The sequence below is a fragment of the Anomalospiza imberbis genome, chromosome 17 (genome assembly GCF_031753505.1).
Source record: "Anomalospiza imberbis isolate Cuckoo-Finch-1a 21T00152 chromosome 17, ASM3175350v1, whole genome shotgun sequence".
Taxonomy (NCBI): Eukaryota; Metazoa; Chordata; class Aves; order Passeriformes; family Viduidae; genus Anomalospiza; species Anomalospiza imberbis.
In genome coordinates, this window is record NC_089697.1 from 3,274,018 (window position 1) to 3,297,275 (window position 23,258).

The 23,258-nt window shown below is 42.3% G+C and overlaps 1 protein-coding gene across 1 annotated transcript in view; it reads left to right on the forward strand.

Moving 5' to 3' along the window:
* Window positions 1–23,258, forward strand: part of PTPRT (protein tyrosine phosphatase receptor type T) — a 444,327-nt gene that overhangs the window by 212,685 nt on the left and 208,384 nt on the right. Inside the window, exon 7 of the mRNA XM_068207489.1 lies at window positions 5,253–5,546. Within this exon, the coding sequence (XP_068063590.1) occupies window positions 5,253–5,546 (294 nt within the window). The remainder of the gene's footprint in view (window positions 1–5,252; window positions 5,547–23,258) is intronic.

Genomic DNA, 23,258 nt, shown 5'->3' on the forward strand with positions numbered 1-23,258 from the left:
CTTGGAGGAGAAGAGGTGTAAAGGTGATGTTTGCCTGCTGGGAATGTTCTGTCCATAATGGGTGGTTTGGGTGCAAACCCAAGCAGTGAATGTTTTGCACCTCTGAAATTTATAAGGCTATGGAACCATTGCCCCTTGGCCTACATGCCGTAGAAATCCTAAATCTTCCCCTTCTCTCACTTTTCTGGATTTTAACTTTGATTAAATATTCAGAATTGTTGATTTCAGAATTGGTTCTGGGCACTTTTCCTGGGGCTCAGACAGACTATATCTTTCCCTGGTGCAATTTACCTGTCCAGGTGAATTAATTAATCATTTATTGCTGCTGCTGGCATACTCTTATAACACTTGACATGTGCCACTGCTGTCAGCCTGTTACAGTACTGAGAGACAGATCTGAATGGCTCTCTTAGACAAAATCTATTAGTGCAGTGTCAGCACAGTGAAATCTTCTCAGGCTAAATACTGTAAAATCCAGGTGCCTTTTTTCTTTTGTGTAATAAATGGAAAGTTTGGACCATCACTAGAAAACTAAATTTACCTGCTGCATTTATGACAGTGGTAGGAAGTGTGAGGAAAAAAAAAAGCAATGCCAGTATAAATATTGACATTCAGAGCTCTGAAGACTCGTTGTTATTGTATGAAACTAGAAAAGGTGCCCATGGATGCTACTCAGACAGTCTGGTTGATGTGTAGAAAACTACAGAGATACTTTTTATTATGTGTTTTCTGCTTAAAAGAGTTTTGAGAAGCTTAAAATTCAGTTTCCTTGCCTTTCAGTCCCATCCTGATCAGTTTGACAAGCACAGTCCACAGCTGCTTGTTTAGGACTTGGTGAGAAAAGCTTTTATAATTCCCAAGAGTAGGGGCATGATCAGGATCATGCTGGAAAACACAAATCCTGTTTGTCAGGGAAAGGTCTTTGTGCAGCAGGTCCCATCTTCACCTTTTCAACCCTCAAAGAAACCTCTGTGTCTCTTCTGATCTTATTTTTACAATCTGTGCTCTGTCCTATGCATGTGAGAAAACACAACATGGAATTGCTGCACTTGCTGATACAGCAGAGTTTTGTGACATTAAGGGTTCTTTTTTGTCTAAAGCCAGCCACAACCCATCCCATGCTAATCAGAGTTTATGGTCATCTTATCTGTACAGTTTATCAGATGGTTTTGTTATGAAAAAGGGAGAAATTAAAAAATTACATAAAATTCATAGTTTAGGAGATGTATCCAGCCTTTTCAAGATTGCATTTTCTGTAATGTCTTTATGGATTATTTCACAGGAGAAAGTGTTAGCAGTTGTTGAGGATTTTTCTCTAGTTTTTCAGTCTTCCCAGTGGCATCTTAAGGATTCATGGAGCCAGTTATTCTTCCATCATGTAAAAATTGCTTAGAATTGCCTTGCTTAGAAAGCCAAATAGAGAAATATTCCAGCAGAAGAGTAGAAATACTCGGGAATATTTGCCAAAGAGGAAAATAAGTTTGTTTTCCACAGTAATTGGAAAGTAGCGTGTTAACGGTACTAAGAGTGTAAGAGCTGAGGAAGTGTCTGGATGATGCTTTTTGTCACTGTAGAATCCCAGGATGGTTTGGGTTGGGAGGGACCTTAAAATTAATCTCGTTACAACCCCTTCTGTGAGCAAGGACATCTTCCACTGTCCCAGGGTCCCATCCAACCTGGCCTTGGACATTTCCAGGGATCCAGGGGCAGCCCCAGCTTCTCTGGTCACCCTGTGCCAGGGCCTCAGCACCCTCACAGGGAAGAATTTCTAATATCCAATCTATCCCTGTCCTCTACCAGTTTAAGGCCATCACCCCTGGTCCTGTCACTATGAATGATGGAATTTTAGGTGGTCCTGCAAGGAACAGGGATTTGGACTTGATCCTTGTGGGGTTTGAGATCCTCTGTGGTTCTGTTTGGTCTGTTCTGGTCCTCCATGTTAATTTTGTTTTCTCACACTCTTTGTGTTACTAGAATTCACGTCATTTTCAAGCTCCAGCAGTGTTCAGCCTTCTGAGCTGCAGACAGGAGCTGTATTTTCTGTTCCAACAGCAGGAGAAAGGCACACCTCAATTTCCTTTGTGTCTGCACAACTGGACCTGGTTTTTCTTTGAGCCTGAACTACATTTTTTTTTTTTTAAGTGAACACCCATAAGCACATTTTTTCATGTTATTCCCAAGTCTGGGGTCCAGTTGGATATCCCAGGGACAGCAATCCAGTTCCAGATGTGCTCGTTGTTGGGGAGCCTTTGGTTTCCTCCTCTCTGTCTGGAGGAGGTGGGAGAGTGGCTGAAAGGGAGCGCCAGGCCAAGCAAAGCTTGTGATATAAAATAGTGTTGGGATGAAATGGGACTTAAAATATGGTTGTTCACAATTACATGTGTGCAAGGCCAATCTGTCACCATGTTTGTTTAATCAAGGTCAAACAGAGATTTTAATTAAAATAGTGAGCTCATAACATCAGGCTGGTCATGTGTAAATGGCAAGTGGGTTTTGTAACAGAAAGAAAAAAATGTTCTCCTTTATGTGCCAGTTTTGCTAAATAATGGGTAACTTGTTTAGATGGCTTGCAGTAATTTGGCACAGAGTGATATTAAAAAGGTAAAAGCTTTTGCTCCAGTTGGTGCTAGTAGGAAATAATTCATTATTTTCCGTGAGGTGGGACAGATTCTTGAAAAACTACTGGAACATCTGCTTATCTTAGTTCCTTCAATTCATAAAACAGGAGCAACAGTTTAATTTTCCTACTTTTATTATATCTTACAGCAGCTGCTTTTTCAGTGGTAGAGCAAGGGGAAAATAAATGGGGGAAAGAAGGGAAACCACCATCACTTTTTTTTTTTGGTGGGGATGATTTGGGTTGGGACAAAAGTAGGGAAGATGTGTGTGCTGGGTGACACCGTAATTTAAATCTGTTTGGCAACAGTAGTTACTGAACTCGCTAGATGAGATCTTCATGTCTGCTCAGCAGGATAAACTGCTCTATTAATTAAGCTCAGTTCCATAAATCTCTTCTAAGTTGCCATCAAATCCCAAAGTAACCTGTATCATGTTGCTTTTGAAATCTGCAGCCCAGGAGAATGGAGTTTAATATTTCATTTGTCTTGTGTTCAGCTATGATGTGACTAGTAAGATGTAGCTTTTGCATTGGGAATAAAAATAACCAAGTCTCTCTTTTAATTGCCTTGCACCAAGGAACAAGTAATGATCTGCTTATGATCTATATTCATTTGATTTTTAATGAAAATTTATCCACACATGTTTCATGAAAACAATTTTCTTGGAGAAATAACTTTGTGAGTCAAAACATAATCAGCCTGGCATTTCATATCAGAAAAAGATTCTGGCAGGAGTTATGGAATAGTGCAGAATTAAAGCAAAAACAGACATTCCACAGAAAGCATATCTGGCATCACTGATTTTTGTTCATGTTGGATACCTGCTGCAATTACAATTCAGATTGTTTTTTCTCCAGAGGTACAACACACAACTCCTGCAGTCAGTCTCAAGGAGATAGAATGATTTGTTGCAAACAGTTAAAGGAGATGAAATCAAGCATAATTTCTGTTGATCCTTTTGTACAACAGTTTCTTTCTCTTCACTGAGCAGATCTTAACCTGCAAGAGTTATCCTGAGGGGAAAATCCAATCTTTCTCCCATCATGTGGTACTGAAAGTCCTTTTTTCCACATTTCTGTGGAAGAACTGGATTCTTCCAGTTCTTTGAGTTTTTTGAGGAATCACCTCTAAGAGAGAGGGGTTTAGAATGACTCCCACTGAACTCCAAATTTCTTATGTTGCAACATTTATGTGTTTCTTTTTCTGAGACAGAGATCACAGGATAGTTTGGGTTGGAAGAGACCTTAAAGTTCATCTGTTCCACCCCTGCCATGGGCAGGGACACCTTCCACTGTCCCAGGTTCCTCCAAGCCCTGTCCAGCCTGGCCTTGGACACTTCCAGGAATGGAGAAGCCATAGGTTCTCTGGGCACCCTGTAACATGGTTTTAAGCCTCTGTTGATAAAAATTTTTTTTTTGTCACCTGATTTTCACAAGAGAATAGAGTTTGTGTCCTCTGGGCTGAGGACAAGCCACATTAGAGTGTGGCAGAGGGAAGGCTAGGCAAGATTCAGGAAATTGCTCATGATCTTGCAGAGCTCAGCTCAGGTTTTCAAAGCCACCAGGTGTATGCTATTCATGTGGTTTCCAGAATGCTAGTGTTATTTACACTGACAGAGAGGGGGAAAAGAATAATAAAAATCAGGCAGGCAGCCAGAGCTGTGTAGATTTTTTTTTTTTTTTTTTTTGGTAGCTTCCATCAAAGGGAGCTGCTGAGATGTCTTTTATCAGGTTGCTTTGCTTTTTCTCACAGAGGTGGTACTCAGTAGCTGGTTCCTGCCTCCTTATACTGCTTCTCAAACACCCAGGCACTCTTCAGGTCTCATGCAGACTTTCTCGAGTATCTTTGCCCATGAAGTTGAGCAAACTTTGCAATCAAACACCATAGGAGGTGTTGATTCATGGTTGCCTTGGAGTTTTCTTTATTCTGAACTACCAAGAGCCCCACGTAGAGCCAGTTCCAACAGCATCCTGGCTGCTGAGCATGGGAAGTTTAAATTTGCTAATATTGTGTCAGCCAGTGCTTTGATTAGAAAATCAACATCCCATTGTTTTTCTCTATTTTTTGGGGGGTTAAGATCAGAAAATTAAAAAGTGATGTGAGTTTTCCTGTAGTTGTGTCATGTTAAGCATTAGAATTTGGCTGAACCACAGCATCACGATCAGTGGCTAGGATATTCTGCTGTGTCAGGCCACAGGGCAGAGAGAGGGCTGTGCTGGAACCCTTTTATTCATGGTTTGTGCTGAGGGAACTCAATTGTCTTTATTTAGGATTTCTTTCTCTCACTCTCCAAGATGTTGAGTGCTGTTGTTCATATGCTTAAAAGAGGGAGCAAGTATAAACCTCATGATGATCTAAGAGGCACATTTAAAACAGAAAACTGCTTTGTGGTTCCTGTATTTTCACAGTTATTTCTCAATTGGTGACACAACCCCCAGTGCAAGGGGGCTGAAATATGAGCACAAAAACCCCAAGCCCAATTCTTTCCAGTAACAGCTTCAATTCATATAAAATATTTGGTAAACAAGAGGGGGAAATCGTGCCTTTGTTACAAAAGGTTTTGGGACTGCACAGAGACCTGATGGAAATGTGGACAACATTTTCTGACTCCTTGTGATCTGTTTCTGTCCCCAGAGCCCCCCACCCCGATCGCGCCCCCGGAGCTGCTGGCCGTGGGAGCCACGTACCTGTGGATCAAACCCAACGCCAACTCCATCATCGGCGACGGGCCCATCATCCTCAAGGAGGTGGAGTACAGGACCACCACGGGCAACTGGGCAGAGACCCACATCGTGGACTCTCCCAACTACAAGCTGTGGCACCTGGACCCCGACGTGGAGTACGAGATCCGGGTGCTGCTGACGCGGCCCGGGGAAGGGGGCACGGGGCCCCCCGGACCCCCCCTCACCACCAGGACCAAGTGTGCAGGTGAGGGCTCTGCTGCTTCCACATCCCTGCTGCAGGTGCTTCGGCAGGGCTCTGAGCTGATATTGGGAATTGGGATGCATCCTGGAATATTTTGTTTTATTCCACAGGCAGGTGTTTGAGAACTGTTGGTTTTATGCTGTGGTTTATCTTCTGTTGGAATAGGCAAAGAACTTTTTTTTCCAACCAGTCCTGCAGTAAGAAAGTTGCTCTTAAGACCAGACTGTGATAACATTTTCATCTCTAAGTGCAGAACAAAATTTATGTTGTTCTTGGATAGTGGATCTGCAGTGGGTATTAACAAATGGACACTGATATCAGTTTGAGTGCACTGTGGTGAAGGAGGGAATTTTAAAAATAATGTTTTTAATTATTATAATTTTTTTAATTTATTAATTTATAAATAATTTGTTTTATTTATTTAATTTTAATAGTAAATTTTTAAAATACATTTTTGTGCTCTATTTCCTTCCTCATTTCTGAGAAAGGACTGTGTTCAAACACTTGCAGCACCGTCCTTTTCTCGTTCATATTGGAATGGATCAGCTCTGATCCAGGGGCAGAAGTAGTCTTTCTTTCTAAGCCATATTGGACTTCCCGTGAAAAACTGACGGATGATGTTGCTCATGTTTCAGATATATTGGCTATTCATCCTGTTGTCATACATTAATCATTAGCCATTAAGGGAAATCAAGCCCTGTGCCTGGCAAGGGGATGAGCAAAGCACTTTTCTGCCTCACAAGCTTTTTCCACCACAACTTCATTTTCACCACAACTTCCACCACAAATTAATTTTCTTGCATTTTTGTAATTTTTGCAAGGGTCTTACCATGGTGTGAACAAAGAACAGGGATTAAAAGGCTTCTCTCCTTTTGCTGCAAACCCTCCTTCCCTCCCCACAAATTACTCGTTTAGAACATGTGGATTTAAGAAGTGAAAACCTTTTAAGAACATTGTTTCCTGTTACTCTTTCTATCAAACAGCAAATCTGAAGTGGGAAGAAGGCATCCAGAACACCCAAAATCATCCTAGGATGGGATTAAGCAGTGCAATGTCAGTGGCAGGAACATTTCTAGCAACATCCTCTTTCTCTACCAAGAGAGGAAGCCTGGCAGGCTGAATGTGTTTTGGGTGGCACATCCTTTACTATGAAGGTTGCAAATTAGTGAACATTTAGTGCCCCTTTGAGAAGATTTGGTTAAAAATAAATAAATCTTAGCACGAGGCCCTGACATGGAAGTGTTTGCTTGGTTCAGCACCTGTCCTTTGGTAGAACGCAGATGTTAAAGGCTTTGCAGCAGCTGTGTGGAAAGCTTGAGGTGACATGGATTATGTCCTGTTCCCTGTTTGGGAAGTTGGCACATGTTCTGCTGCTCACCTTCTGGCTTTCTTCTCCTTTCCTAATGTGGTCAAATTCTCTGACCACACCAGAAGTCACTGCAGGCCTGGCCTGGGACTGTGCATTTGCAGATGGAAATGTGACATACTCAGATTTGCTCTGGAGTTGATGTGTTGTCACTTTGCAGTCACACTCTCTGCAGCGGCCAAACTTGCAAGCCTCTCTGCCTTACCTGTAAAAAAGACTGGGTTTGGTTTAATTCAGGAGTTAAGATAAAAAAAGTTGACTTTGTGCTTAATATTGTGTCCCAGATTGCTGAGTTTCCTGCCCAGTTCAGGTATTGACTGACTCCGAGAAGGATGACGTGGATAATTTGTTCAAATTGGCAAAGCTGAGGCGCTTTCTGTTTTCCATCCTATTTTACTAATGAAAATCTAACTGGAGAAGGTCATTCTGTTAATGTTAGCTGTCATACAGTCATTGTTGAGATTGATGGTGGTGGCATTTATGTTTCGTTTAGGGCACTGGGTAGGGGAAATTGTAATAATCTTGATCTAAGTGCGGACCAGGAGGAAGGGAGAGACTTAATAGCTAAAGATGTACAATTTCACCAAATGCCAACTGAAATGATAGACAAGAAAATGCAACTCATTATTCCAATTTCCATACTTTGTGGAACTCCTTCAAAACACCATTTTGAGGGTAATTACACAAAACTTTCATGGTGAAGATTTTCAAAAATGTGCTGAACTGAGAAAGCAGCTCTGCTGCCTTGATTTTCCTAAGAGTACCTAATGAATGACATCAGGGAAAATTGAGGGGTTTTAAAATTGAGGGATGAGTGATGCTGCTTTTTTTTTTAATGTGAATTTTTTGGTTGTTTTATTATTTGTCTTTACTTTTTCTGAGCAAGAGGGAAGTACCAATCTCCTACACATTTATATGCAATGAGCAGGTGATTGGAGCAGCCCAGTTCTACTGCACTGTTTGGTGTTGTGCTGTGTTTATTAGGGCCACAAATGAAGGTAACAAAATTGATTGCACAAGTAAGAGTAGAGAATATCACCTGTACTGGAGAGACATTTACTTATTTAAATTGCAAGAAATTAGTGTGACAATAAACAGAAGGTGGCTGCAACCTTCTAAGAGAGGGAAGTCAATATCCCTTGGACTGAATACTCTGCCCAGGCTCTTTTCACATAGAGACTGTATTTTTCTGTTTTGTTCTGGGGAGGCTGAGTAACTGCTGGCCTTCAATTCAAGCACAAGTTGCAACAAGATTCTTATTTAGAGATGAAAATGAGGAGGGTTTGGGAAGGACCATGCTTCTCTTCCACTCCAAGCAACAGAAGTTCATTTATAAAGTTGCCCTTGTCTGTTTTGTTTCTTGACTGTCAGCTTTGCATCAGAGCAAAAGCATTGCCAGGATGGTCCAGCATGAGCTCAGACATCATGACAACTCTTACAAAATCATTCATTAGTTTCAGATTTTGATCACACTGAATGGAAGTTGTCTATATGGACTTGAAAGGCTTTTTTTAAAATCAGATAAAACCTATAAGGTAATTATGGAAGGTCCTCCTCTAAATGAGCATAAAGAAGTTTTATTAAACTAGATAATACCTAAATTTCTGTTAGCAGTATGTGCCCAGGCATGTAACCCCACTGGTGACGCTTTTGGTGTTCTACAGGACAGCACTACAAGACTTAATTAATATTTGATCTATATAAATAATACTGAAAATTACATTCCAGCTTACCTCAAGGGAAAGCCAACCGCCAGAAAATATGGCAAACCCTGCACAAATGATTTTTCATTTGTTTTTTGAAGTTTTGTGGTTTGGATTTGAGTTTGCTTTTTTCATGGACTGTTATAGGTTGTGACTTGGGATAGGAAAAGATGAAATGACCTTGAGGCATAACCCGGTAAAATGTCAGTCAGAGGGAAGAGTTGTCAGCAGGGAATGGGGAAAAGAGAAAGATTGGTTAAGATTAAGACCAGACATGGGGTTGAAGGTTGGTTAAAGGAAAGATAGATATAAAACATTAGTGTTTATCCCCAAAATAATAGGTTGAGGAGATAACAGGATTAGAATAAAGTGTTTGAACACAGTTCCCAATAGTGCCTTGTATTCAGCACTGGTTCTCTAAGTGTGGGGCCTTTTTAGCCATCCTCTATAGGTAAACAGAGCTTTTAAAATCCTTGTTCCATGGCCTTTGTTCACAAGTGTGTGCTTTGGGAAGCTTGAGGCTTATTTTCTTTTCTGTGCTTATTGACTATTCCTCTGCTTTTTTTTCCTTTCTTCAGTTTCCACAAAAAAGAAGAATAGGGGAAAAGTTGTTTTTAACTCTGGTGGATGGAATAAAGGGAAAAGTTTGCCTTTGAGGTCATTATCCTGCAGGGAATCTCATCTGAAAACTATTTGCTTCTAGTGGGGCAAACCCACATGAAAAACAAGGCCAAAAAGTAATATTTAAATGAATATTAATAAAGGGACAGAGTAAATACTTTCTTTATGATCAATACTTACTCCTGATTAAAATACTGTCTGGAAAGGCTGCCTTGAACATTTGCTTCCCTTTAGCTTCATTAGAACATTGTCTGATCTTCATTAGCTGTTGAGATTAAAGAAAAGGAGCCCCAGGGGAATCCTCTCTCTCTCTAAAACTCCCTGAAAAGAAATTGTGGCCGGGTGGGGATCAGGCTCTGCTCCCAGAGAACAAGTGGCAGAAGGAGAGGAAACAGCCTCAGGTTGTGTTAGGGGAGGTTTAAATTGGATATTAGGAAAAAATTCCTTACTGAAAGAGTTGTCAGGCATTGGAACAGGCTGCTCAGGGCAGTCCTCCATCCCTGGGAATGTTCAAAAGGTGTGTGGATGTGAACATGGTGTATTGGAAAAATGCAGCGGACCCTGGATGCGGGAAGAGATGTTGATGTCTGGCTCCAGATCAGGAGGCTGAAGGATAGCTTTATTAAAACTCTCCTATATTACATCAATATACTATTTAAAGAGAGACTAACCTATTCTACATACTTACTTCTTACCTATCTATCTAACTCAAACTCGTGACTCTGCTGAGAGCCCGAGCCACAGCTGGATCCCATTGGTCACTGACCCCAAACAACCTTCACCAGAACCAACCCAGCAATCACTGCAGGTAAACAATCTCCACACCACATTCCACATGGGGAAAACAGAGGGGCAGAGATAAAGATTGTTTTCTCTTCTTCTCTCTGTGCTTCTCCTGAGAGACAGAATTATGTCTCTCTGTCCAGAGAAGGTGAATGTCACACATGGTGGTGTTGGGTTAATGGATGGACTCTGATCTAAGGGGGCTTTCACAGCCTCAGTGACTCTATAATTCTCTGCCTTTTTGGATGATGACAACAGGTGACTTGGGTTAATGGCTGGATTCTGATCTTCGAGGGCTTTTCCAGCCTTGGTGAATTTATAAGTCTCTGCCTTTTGGCAGACACTTGGATGTTGTTGTTGGAATTGTTGTTGGGTGATGACAAGAGGCTGTAAAATGGGGATAGTTTTATAACCTTGTGTCTTGGAAGAAGGAAACTCTTCAATCTGACAGAATTGTGTGGTAAGGAATAGGAGGGGAGAAAAAGTGCTGAGAAACCCCAACATCTCTCCCCAGAAAACACATGGCAATGATTCCTCATGGAACAGGCTTGTGTTCATAGGATGTTTGTCCTCCTGTGAAAAATTCCCATGGTTGACAGGCAGCCTCTCCCTTCAGATAAGCTGCTGGAGACTGCCTTAATCACCAGAGGGTGATTTAGCTCCTGCAAAAAGAGCAATTGTCAAGATCAATACTCAATTTTTGGTGTAGGCCTAGGGAAATAAAAGTTAGTCTTAAATGATGGGGCTGAATTCGATACTCCCTTTGAAAATAGCCCAGATACAGTGGCTGATACAAATGCAAATGATCTGGACATTCAGAGTTTGATATGGTGCTGCCAAGTAGTTGGAAAACTTCTTCCTCTGGTGGTTGTTAACAGGTGACTTTGTTGCCATGAAATCTAATGAAGTTTACCAGCAGTAAGCAGCTTTTGCCATTTTTTGTTGGTTTAAGAGAATAGTTCCAAATCTATAAAAATATTTCTGTTTTTTTGCTCTATTACAGAAAAAAAAAAAGGTATTTGCACACTGCTATGAAATATATGAACTGAACAACCATGAGCACATGCACTGAGTATGAGTTCAAAAATATTTCTTTTTGGTTCAATTTTAAGGTGATATCTTTCATTAAATAGGAAACTTCCATATGTTATTGTGGAAAAATATGATTCAAGGTTGCTACACTGTTGCCTTCATTTTTTTTCCTCAAGCTTATAATAAAAAACAATTAAAACTCAGATCTATGAGTCAAAGCACTGCACAAAAAGCATATCAAGTGATTTGAAAGAGTGTTCTGTACAACTGACTTTTTAGTATTATCGAAATCACTGATTCGCAGACTTGGAGCTACTCTAAGCCTTGTGCTGAAAGACACATTAATTTCCCCTATTAATATTAAATTTTAACTCTTGGCTCCAGTCTCCTGTAACTTTAAATAGAGAGGATGGGGGAAATAGAGGCTTTTTTAGCAAGTGAAGGAAAACTTTATCATAGAATTCTAGAATATTCCTGAGCTGGAAGAGACCCACAAGATCATCCAGTCCGGCCCCTGGCCCTGCACAGACACCCCAACTACCCCACCCTGGGCATCCCTGGCAGATGTGTCCAAACACTCCTGGAGATCTGGCAGCCTCGGGAATGGCACAGCCTGGGGTCTGAGTTTGGGTCTGTGGATCCCCCAAAGCCGTTCCAGGGACATTCCCTACCTTGATGATTGAAGCTCTGATTTCATTCCACCTCAAATAGCTTTTGGCATGTCAGCCAGAGGGATTAGAGTTACAGAAATACAATATTCCTTCATTTTGATCCTTGATCCCCAGTTTGTGCTTAGAAACAGCCTGATAGCATTGCTGAAAGACAGAGGATTCATCCTAACGGATTAAATCCCTTTGCATGCAAGATGATGACTTTTCCCTGCAAATTTGACTAAATAGATAAATATATCTGGATTTCTGTTTTATTCTTTCCCCCCTCCTCACTTATTTTTCTTGTTGAAGTAGAAAGCATCTAGCCTTTGATTAATAAGTGAAAAATGTGGGAGGAAAAAAAAAAGGTGATGACAAATGTATGTTTGGTTTCTCTCCAAGTTACAGCTGGTTTCACCCACAGAGGTGTCTCAGGCAAAAAGCACTTCTTTGAGGAACCAGCAGGATCAAGTTATGGCTGTGTTGTTTGTAGCAGTGTGGTTGCCCTGGAAAGCCACCTTCCAAAGAATAGTGGATAGACTGGATCTGTGAATTATCTACTGGAAAAGAGCTGAAAGAAGGAGCAGGTCTGTCTGAGATATAACAGTGACAACCTGTATGGGACAGAAAGAATCTGGGAGGAGATGGAAAGGTGAAAGGGGTGCTTTGGTGCATTTGGAGAGGCTGAGGGAATGCAGGACTCCGGAAAAGCCAGACTGTTGGAGCTGACAGGACCCATGGTTTGGTGTGAGGCTGTGATCCATCCAGAGTTCAGGCACTAAATCTCATGTGTGGGAAAGCAGCAACATGCAGAGGCAAGGCTGGGATTTACTGCTGGAGCACATTAGTGTGCCATAAATCTGATATTTGTTTCCAGCACTGACCAATCCCCAAACCCTCCTGAGTCTCCCAAAGCATGCTCCCTATTGCCTTTAACCATGGGACATATGGTGAGGAATTTTCTTTATCCTGATCCTTGCAGAAGATCAGCTTTTTGTCCTGGGGCCTGGGGATTGATTGCCCTTATCTTAGTCTGCATAAATACAGTTCTGAATATAAATCCAGCCACAATAGTGCTTTGGTCTGGATTTTTTTTTTTTTCCCAGAGGGATTTTACTCACGATGGATTTAAATTCTAGGGATTTACTTTTTTTATCTGCAAAGGCAGTTTGTTATCCAGAAATGTTTTATTTTTATTTTTATTAGGAGGAAGTCTAGTTATTCATTTCCACATCACACTGTTTCTGCCTGGTGCTGTTGCTGTTTATTTAAATATTTTTCCAGAATGTGGTTTGAATTTAGTATTATTTTTGGAGTGGGCAGGCTGGTCAGGAAGATGACAACTTCCAGAAAGGCATAAGGCTCTTATGCCAAGAACTGTTCTCACTAATGGTGGGATTTCACAACTTCTTCCAAAAGAAGGGAACCTTCCCAGCTCTTGCTTTCACACCAGCTGAATTTAGGACACTGTTCTTTTTGATGTTTCTTGTCTCCTTAGTTCTGTCCAGGCTTCCTCCCAAATAGCTATTCTTAATCTGAGATGCAAAAATAGAAAAGGAGAGGGGAGAAAACAAAACAAAAAGGCCTAAAACAAAACCAACAAAACCCCATTCTGATTTGTTGGAATCAGAAAAATCCTCGAGCATGGCTTGACTTTGTGGTGTTATAGATGTGAGGCAGCTGAACATCTGCTCTTCTCAGGGAAAAGTGGGTTTGAATCAAATTTGGAGGGAATACAAACCAGCTGGACTTTTGCTGGGTGTATTTCTGGATATTTTGCTGGGTGATTTTTCTCAAGGGTGTATTTCTGCAGCTTGAGGTGCTTGAGAGTGTCCAGGGAAGGGGCTGTAGAATCCTGAGGAAGCTGGGAATGGGGCTCATCTGGAGAAAAGGAGGCTCAGGAGGGACCTGGTGGCTCTGCACAACTCCTGACAGGAGGGGACAGCCTGGGGGGTCGGGCTCTGCTCCAGGGAACAGGGACAGGAGGAGAGGGAACAGCCTCAGGCTGGGCCAGCGAGGGGCAGGGTGGACAGCAGGAGGAATTTCCCCATGGAAAGGATGGTTAAACACTGGAAGTTGCTGACCAAGGAGTGGTGGAATCCCCAGCCCTGGAGGTGTCCAAGGAGCACCTGACCGTGGCACTCAGTGCGCCGGGCTGGGTGTCGGGGTGGGGGTAAATCACAGGTTGGACTTGATGAACTTGGAGGTCTTTTCCAACCTCAGTGATTCTGTGTGAAAGTGCTGGGCACATGTGAAGGCTCTGTATGAGGTCACTGACAGGACAGGCCTGTGAATGATTCTGGATACTCAGGACTGGAGACTGGACACAAGTGGTGCCCAGAGACACCAAACCAAAATTGCCTCAGCTGCTGTGTTACCCAGCCAGCCTGGGTTAAGCATGGAGCTGGGTTCTTTGTGCACAACACAGTGGTGGTTGAGTTTTCTTGTGTGCTTTTGGACAGTTGCGTGATTCCTCTTTTAAGCTCGCTTAACAAAATTGTACAGGGAGGGAAGCAACATAAGCAGATATTTGATGTTTTAATAACTTCTACCCTGCTTGCTTGTGCAGCTTCATTTCAGCATTCTCAGTTTAAGGGTTTCTCCAGTGTGGGCCTAAAAATGTGACTTTTGGCTCGTGCAAACCTGGCACTGCTTTGCCCAAGTCAGCGTTTTATACCCACTGAAAATCTGCCCCACCACTTGCAAAAACAGGCCAAGCATTTTTCCTCAATTGTCACTCAGTCCCCTGCTAAAAGCAATTTTATTTAAATTGCATGGTGTCTTTTAGTCTTCAGTTAAGAGGCATCTTTCATAAAATCTCATCCCTTATTACCATGTTATTACTGCCTCTGTTGGCTTTCCGAGGGTGCACGAGATGATCGCTTCCAGCTGTGGCTTTATCTGAGTGTGAAAAGCCCAGTCAGTGGGAGGGAGCTGGGGAAGGAGGCTGCTGTGTATGTGTTCCCATTGAACTGGGGCTCAGGAGGACCAGAGGGAGGTGCCTTTGCCTCCTCTGTGCCATAACTCATCCTGGGAATCAATGACAGCCCCATCCTTGCAAAGCATCCATTCAGGATTTGCACAGTCATGATCCCATCTTTGTCCTGGGACAAGTGTTGCTTCCTGCTTGTGTTTCTCTTGTTGCTTTTCCAAAGGCAGCTGAAACATAAATGACTTTCATTTTCAAATGTGTTTTTAATACACACAAGTCTGCATTGAAAAGCACTCAAATAATAAGAGATGCTGAGACTTTATACGCTGGAAGTGGCCAATTTTAAACGTTTCAAAGAATAAAATGCACATTAATTGGCTTTCATGGATGCTTTAACATAGAGTACAAAAGCCAGGCAGAGGCAAAATGGAAGAGAGCACTACATTTTTACCATGCTAAGGCTTTTAACCCTGAGGCATTTGCAAGACATTTAGGAACAGAGTTCTTCCTCATATGTTTAGATGTTTTACATGTTGTCATAAATATTTTACCCTTTTATTTTTCCCCAGTGGACTCTGAAATGTTGAGATGAACGTGACTTCTTGTTTAACACTTGGCAGTTCCTGCAGATGAGCGGGGGTTTTGCACAGCTGGGGACAAAAAGGAAAAGGCAGCTTGGTGTCTTAAATCGTATTGCAGAACCAGCAGATGGAGCATGAGAGTTCAAAACCCGTTTGGCAATGCCGTGTCTGTCTGTCTGCACCACCACATTGCATTTTCATATTGTTTGAGCTTGAAAATGGACTTTTACAAGTAACTTTTAGCCACCTATTCTGTCCACAAGCACTTCTGCTGCCTGTTAAAGGCAGTACCTGAACACGTCAAAACCAGAGCAGGGCTCTCATTCCCTTTGGGGAGTTCTGGGATCACTTCACAGCTCCCATTGCAGGTGAAAAACAAAGATCCCCAGTCTGCCCAGGCTATGGATTTGTGATCCAGCTGATTGCCGTGGCCTTGGGACTGGATTGCAGTTTTTACACTTGGCCACTCTTTTAATTATTTGTTATTCAACTGAGTGTAGTGAGGAAAAGGAAATGCTTTCAACTCCTTTTAACTTATTTTTGTTTTTTAGTTTCATAAGCTAAAAGCTTAAAAGCTTTGAATTTTTATGTATTTAATTTGTTTTCCTTTAGCTGTTTTTTTTTTTTTTTTAATGTGAAGCAGTGGAATATTTTAGGACTTCAGAAATAATACTGAAGTACAAACCATAGCTGTGACTGCATCAAAGTACTCCAATATTGCTGGGGAGACTTAGAGGCCTGAGCATCCAAATCAGCCTGACAGTTGTTATTATAATGTATTTTGCTTAAGATCCACAAATCCTCATTTCAGCTGCCAGTAATCCTTCAAATTATTAAACTAAAGTCTTGGTGCAGAGACCATCAGAAGGGGGGTGAAAGCAAGACCACAACTCAAAAGATAACATAATATGAAAGCCTGAACGTCATCATTTCCTCCCTGTGGCATTTGGAGATGTTTGCTAGCATTCCCTAGAGAAGAGAAAAAAAAAAAAAAAACCAAACAACCAAAAAAAAAAAAAAAAAAAAAAAAAAAAAAACCAAAACAAAAAAAAACCCCAAAAAAACAGAAGGGAAATAGTTCTTACAAATAGATCCAAACCACCAGAAATTGATTTGTCCCTTAATGAAGTTTAACAAAAATCTTTGGTGAGCTGGAAGATTAGATCATATATCAAGGAACTCCACCACTTGGAAGATAAAGCCTTCAAGTAATAACTGTATTTTTGATAATAAGATAAACTGTTGGCATGAAGTTGGCTGCTTTAACAGAGGAGGGACCGAGGCAGAGGAGTGGGAAGCTGAATTTAAGACAAGGAATGCTGCATCAAGGCAATGCTATGTATGAACTTCTGTATTTGTATAAAAACAGTTCTTCACAGTTGCTTTTATCCCCTTCAGATGGATTAGTTTTTAACCTATTATAGGAATAAATCTTTCCACTTGCTGTTCTATAGGTCCCTTTGGTATCGTGCTTATGTTTACATTCATAATACATTTGTCTGTATAAAGATCCACACAATTCTTTTTCCTGGACAGAAAGAATCCTATTTAGTTAAAGAAACTGTGCCTGAAAGCAACTCTAGAGCTGTGATGGTTTTTCATTTCCTATGGAATTAAAACTGTCTTATGGCAGCTCAGACAAAGCAGTTGCTGCTCTAAGATTGCATAAATGTCTTTTGAGTTGTTGTCTGATAAGTGTCATAGATTAAAATCCACATCTGAAGTGCTGAATTTTCATTCTATATTTTGCTCTGTGGTGATGGAAGGGGTTTCAGGTGATAAGAGTTAAGTTTCTTGTAAACACTGATTCCCATCACATCTCAGAAAGTACATCATCTTTTCCTTCAAAATCCGACGAGGCACAAGTTTCAGGTATAAAACTTCCCTTGCCTTAGTGTAAACTCTGCTCTTTTGATTGTGGCTTTTGTCCTACTCTTCTAAAAAAAACAGGAACAACAGAGTTAAAAGATGAACTTTGCAGTACCTGACATAAAATCTGCAGAGTGAAAATGAATTTTGCATTTACTTTTGTTGTTCCCATTTCTGTTCTGAAGCTGTTTTCAATACTTGTTGCTTCCAATTAATGTTGTGTATGTGAACTACAGACAGGCACCTTCTGCCAGCCTTCTCCTGTCTGGGAGAGGAAATTCAGAGCTTTCCCCTGATCCAGCTGGCACAGCAGAGCAAATATTTACTTATTTTCAAACAGAAGCAAATAGCTCAGCATAACAGAGTTGGAAGCAGGCTCTGTGCAAACAGGTGCTTCATATTCTGTTGGTGTGTTATGCTGCAACCCATCAGGCATTTATAGAGAATTTTCCCCTGGCACTGGTGGGATTGAGGCTCACAGGTTGGTGTCAGCACTCCTGGGGTTTCAGACTTGGTTAATTAATTTGTGTGAGTGATAGTTTGTGCGTTCCTATTTGTCACTGTCCCATTGTAAAAGATGCTCTTGCTTATAATAAGAAATAATCTCCAAACCTGACTGTGGTGGCCTATGCTGGAAGGAACATTACCTTGTTAAAGTCCTCTTTAGGCAGTAGGAATGAACCTGTGCGCTGAATGCACAATTCTAGCCTTTTGTCTGTCCCAGGGGTGTCCCTTGGCAGTGAAATGAGAAGTTTTGGCAGTAAAAGAGAAGTCTGAAAAACAAGTGCTGACTACTGAAAGAGGGGAGGGCAGAGCATTATCTGTGCTCCAGGTGTGCTAAGCAAAGGTAACATCATTAAAGGTACACTGTCAGAGCATTAAAAAAAATAAAGAGGTGGGATATTTTTATTCTATAGCAAAGTAGGATAAAAACGTATATAAATATATAACATATAATTTATATCTAATATAAAATATTATATTTTATTCTATTTCTTGTCAAGCAGCGCTGTTTGTTGGGGTGTGTGTTTTCTGTTCTAAATTGCTTTAATGCTGTTGAGTTTCTTTGTTTGGGGTAAAAGGTCTGTTTTTTGTGGGTTTATTTTTCTGGTTAGAGCACTTTGAGCTAAAATATTTGCACTGCATTACCTTGATTTTTGAGTACTGAAGAAATGTGTTTATATGTTATTTCTTAACCCACAATATTCCAGCAGCAATCAGGTCCTGTGGCCACCTCCTCCTATTTACAACACAGGGCTCTGAAACACCCACCTTTGGACTTATTTATCACAGGATGGTTTGGGTTGGAAGGGACCTTAAAGCTCATCCAGTCCCACCCCCCTGCCATGGGCAGAGACACCTTCCATTGTCCCAGGGTGCTCCAAGCCCTGTCCAGCCTGGCCTTGGACATTCCCAGGGATGAGGCAGCCACCAATAAACTGAAAAATTCCAATGTGAATTTGTGTCTGAGAGCTTTGTCCACACGCTTCTGGAACTCTGGTGGGCTTTTATTTATTCATATTTATTCAGCTTGTCAGGGTCATGTCTGCCATGAAGAATCTGGAGTATGCCTGGCACAGAATCCTTCTTTTTATCTTTACAGGGGGCACAATATTATATTTTTCATGGCAGCTGTCTAGAGGCTCGTCCTCCACAACTGTCCCCTAGAATTTGTTCCACTTAGAAGCTGATGAAGTTGAGGGGAAACAGGAGGAGTTGTAGAAACTCAGAATATACCGGGATCTCATTTTTTCAATGACAAGATAATTATTCAAATCTATATATGTTCTGTGCAAGGTACTCTTTGTCCGCCAAAAATAACTGAAAGCTCTCTGACCTGCCTGTGACACAGCCATGTTGGACATTGCTTTTGTGCAAAAATGGAATTTTGTGCTCAAAAGTTCTTTCCTGTGAAGTCATCATTTTATGAGGTTGGTGGGAAAGGGATGAATCAATATTTAAATTTTGCCAGAGTACTCAGGCTTCAGAAACAGCAATATTTGGAAGAATGTGTAGAGAGGTTTGGTGTTTTTTTTTTTTTTCCAGCACACTTCCCTCATTCATGGTATGAAAAAGGACCTCACAAATAATTCAGTTTCTTTGTAGAAGGTGTCCCCACCCAAGGCAGGGGGTTGCAGTGAGATGAGTGTTAAGGTCCCTTCCAGCCTAAGCCGTGCTGGGGTCCTGTGACTCAGCTCTGTAACCTCTGGTGCCTGTAAAACAGCTTTTGCTCCCTCAGGGCTGTATTTGCCTCACTGCAGCACCCATCCCCTGTTAACCAGCCCCCTGGGCACAATCATTTTTATCCTTTCTACCCTTTCCAACTGGATTGCTCTGATGTTTTCAGCTGTCAGCATATCCTAACAGTTCCTCCCTTAACCCAGCCATTCCTACCCAGACAGATGTGTTTGTGTGACCCCACCAGGGGTAAATAACTCTAAGAAGAGGTTATCCTCCAGAGGTTAGGTGAGAAAAGCAGGTTGGGATTAAAGTGCTGCCTGAGTCACAGACTTGGAGACATCATGCAGAAATGCCTTGTATTCAGCACAGGAGGACAAACCCTTGCAGACTGTGCAGAGATTTGCACAGGAGTCACGGAGTGGCATTGCCTCTGATCATGTACTTGAATATGTTGACAAGCAGAAATGCTTTTAAACTCAAATGCCTTTAAGACTTTATGAAACAAATCCTACCTCGGGTTGTCCCCAGGGTTAAGGACCAGGGTACTAATGGCATATCACCTTCAGCATTTCCTTCAAATTTGTCTTCCTTAAAGGAGTTGGGCTGCAGTAGCAAAGTGTAGCCTGCAGCGCTCCATCTGTTCCCTCCTGAGAGCATGAGGACACTGGGGGATGCTCTGGGCCCCTTCACCCGCTGCAGGTTTCCTTCCTGTGTATTCAGAGCACAGAAACAGCAGTGACGTGGTTCACATTTGGGGCAGCAAAGCTGAGTGATTGCCAGACTGTGCTGACAGTCTGTCCTTAAAAATCCTTCCTGCTTGGCTTTTGTGATATTTATGAGATAAACAGTGTTGTTGGTCCAAAGAACTCAAAAACCCTGAGTCAGAAGCTAACCCTCTCCCCACTCTGTATTCATGGACTCTCATGAAATGTGGTCTGGTGTTTTTTGTGTTTTTAAACTTCCTCTTGCTTTTCCTTTCACGAGTAAGTGTCAGGCACAAATCACTCATTCATTCTCCATGCAAAACTGCAGGCAGTGACCTGCAGTTCCAGGCTGCTCTCTGTGCTCTCCTGTCTGCTGTGTCCATCTTCCTCAGGATGGAAAACCTTTCTGGAGTGGCAAAGCTGGCAGCTTTCCCTGTGATACCCTGGCACTGGAAAATGGGAATTTATTTTAGCTGTGTGGTGGCTCCATGTCTCCTTTGGGCGTCAAGGAGATGAAGGTGCAGGCAGGTTGCTTAAACAACTCTGTGGGATCTGTTCCTTATTCTCCCTCATGCCCAGCTCCAAGAGAGTCAACAGAGAGTGGAATGTGAGGCCAGAGCTTTGAGATTGGCTGAGAACGTGGCTGGAAGTGCTTTCTTCAGCCTCAAAAAGCTGCTGAGAGAAAATCTGCCCTCACTGCCTGCATTTAGTCTCTTTGCTGTGCTGCAGGGGAGGTGGAAGAAGCTCTGGTGCCTCTTTCCAAGGTCCCCATGGAGCATCAGGAACGCCTTTGCTGCCGCAGGAAACACGCCGTGCTGTGGCTCCTTCTGATCACACTTAGCTCAAACAATTCCTCTGAGCTTTCTGGGTTTCTTTCAGAGGTACCCACCAAATTATACAGCTTGCTATAATTTTAGCTTTGCTTACACTAAAATACCACTCTAGACTATCTAGGGAGCCCTGCTCTGTGTTGTCTGCTGGAAGGGAAGCGTGGGAACCTCAGGATCTGTGCCAGTCTGTGTGATGTGCAGAGCTTTACATGTCCTACACTGCTGAGGATGCACCACACTGGAGACATCCACGAGGGGAGGTTTGACAGGACTTCCAGCAAGCACTGCTAGTTGGCAGCCTGGTTTTTTGGTGTATGGTGGCTTTTGAGGTTTTAAATGTGTACAGTTCAATTTAGAGGGGAGCAGCAGTGGATGTTGTGAATGCTGTGAAGATCACTGTGGATATAGCAGTGCTAGGTTGAGTGCTGTTCAACTTTTACATTATCATCTCTCACTTCTGTTTCCTTTATTTTCTTTAAATTTTATTATCGCTTATCTGGTGAAAAAGCATTATTTGAATTTCAGAGCTGAGCTGGTGCTCTGTCCTGTGGGAATAAGGGCTTGGCTTCTCCTCCCTCAAAGCACAGTCTCAGATCTCTGTTTCCTTTGCGTGCTGTCCCAGCTTTCAGCTGGCGAGTGCCTGTTTGCTTTGGACTGGTGTGTGAAGTGGGTGGTGAATCCTGCTGCCTTCAGATTCTAGGAATTGTCCTAGGAGGATGAGGCCCTGTGGAACAGGATTTTTTTCATCCTATAAATTGTGAACTCTGGGTAAGACCTTTGGATTTTAATGAATGTTTTTAAAAACTTGCATGGTGAGTCAAACAAGCAATTTTCAAACAATAAGTCAGTCATTATATAATTCCTTAGACACAATTTCTTCACTGGGGGGAATATTGCCTGAAGATGTACATTTGAAGAGTTGTTTCTAGGGAGAGGGAAGTCACCTCTGAGTAAAATGCATGGCAATTATATCACTAAGTCAGGTCACTTGCTTAGAAGCAGCTTTGGGGGAGGGTTTCATTATTTTCTCCTATTTAATGTATCTTTTATAATAATTAATTTGGTGGCATTTTGTCTCTGCAGTTCCTTCCAGAATGGTTTTAAACTGAAAGAGGGCAGGTTTAGATTAGATTCTAGGAAGAAATTCTTCCCTGGAAGTGTCCAAGGCCAGGTTGGACGGGGCTTGGAGCAACCTGGGATAGTGGAAGGTGTCCCTGCCCATGGCAGGGGGCTGGAATGAGATGGGCTTCGGCCTTCCAACCCAAACCATCCTGTGATTCTATGATTCTAAACACACAAAGAGGCATTAAATGTTTTAAGATCACTGTTTTGTCATTGCATTAAAATCTGGAGGAGAGGATCCAAGCCCCAGATATCACAGTTTACTTCAGTTGCATTTCTAACCCCTGCTTCCTCAGAGAATCGCTGTCAAATTCATAGAGACACTGTGTAAATATTTATTTATTTATACACTGAAATTGCCACCTAAAACTGAAGTGTGAATATGGTTACTGAGTTCAGTGTGGCTGAAGCTGAAGTAGAAGATAAAAGAGGAGGAATCACCTAATTATTGCTTAATTCTAAGCACTGGTGTTCAAGTGTGAAGTGCCACTGTAATTAAAGTGTAGAAGAGGCAGTGCAACTTTCCTATTTTCAAAATGTTCAGCTTGACATAGAATGTGGAAAATAGAGGAACTTCTTTAAGCTTTCAAGTTAATCAGTGCTGAGGAGCTATTTTCTTCCTGATACCATCTGCAAGTCTCCCTCAATACTGTGCAAGTGTTGATTGTGTGTTACAATACTTCATTTTAATTAGACTCCATAGGAGATAGTTAAAGGGCTGATGGGGGAAGATATTGTAGCAGTAAATATTATGGCACATTTGGAAATGGAGAGGGGAAGAAGAAGAACATGTTGGCTCCAGAGTTGACATAACTGACGCTCTGCACTCTGGGACACATTTGTCACTGCTGGGGACTGCAGGTACTCAGTGATATACTGCATTTCAGTCCAGCAAATCTTCCTCAGGGGACTCGTTTGTCACTGCAACACCCCGCTGGGGAGATGCAGCAGCCGTGGCTGTGTTAATCAGCAATTGCTGGGTCACCCTGGCAGGTGAGGGGTGGCCATGGCAGGTGAGGGGTTGCAATGGGAGGGGAGGGGTGGCCATGGCAGGGAAGGGAGGGCCATGGCAGGTGAGGGGTGGTCATGGTAGATGAGGGATGGCCCTGGCAGGGAAGGGAGGGCCATGGCAGGTGAGGGATGGCCATGGCAGGTGGCTGATGGCCATGGCAGGTGGCTGATGGCCATGGCAGGTGAAGGATGGCCGTGGCAGGTGAGTGGTTGCCATGGGAGGTGGATGATGGCCATGGCAGGTGGCTGATGGCCATGGCAGGTGAAGGATGGCCGTGGCAGGTGAGTGGTTGCCATGGGAGGTGGATGATGGCCATGGCAGGTGGCTGG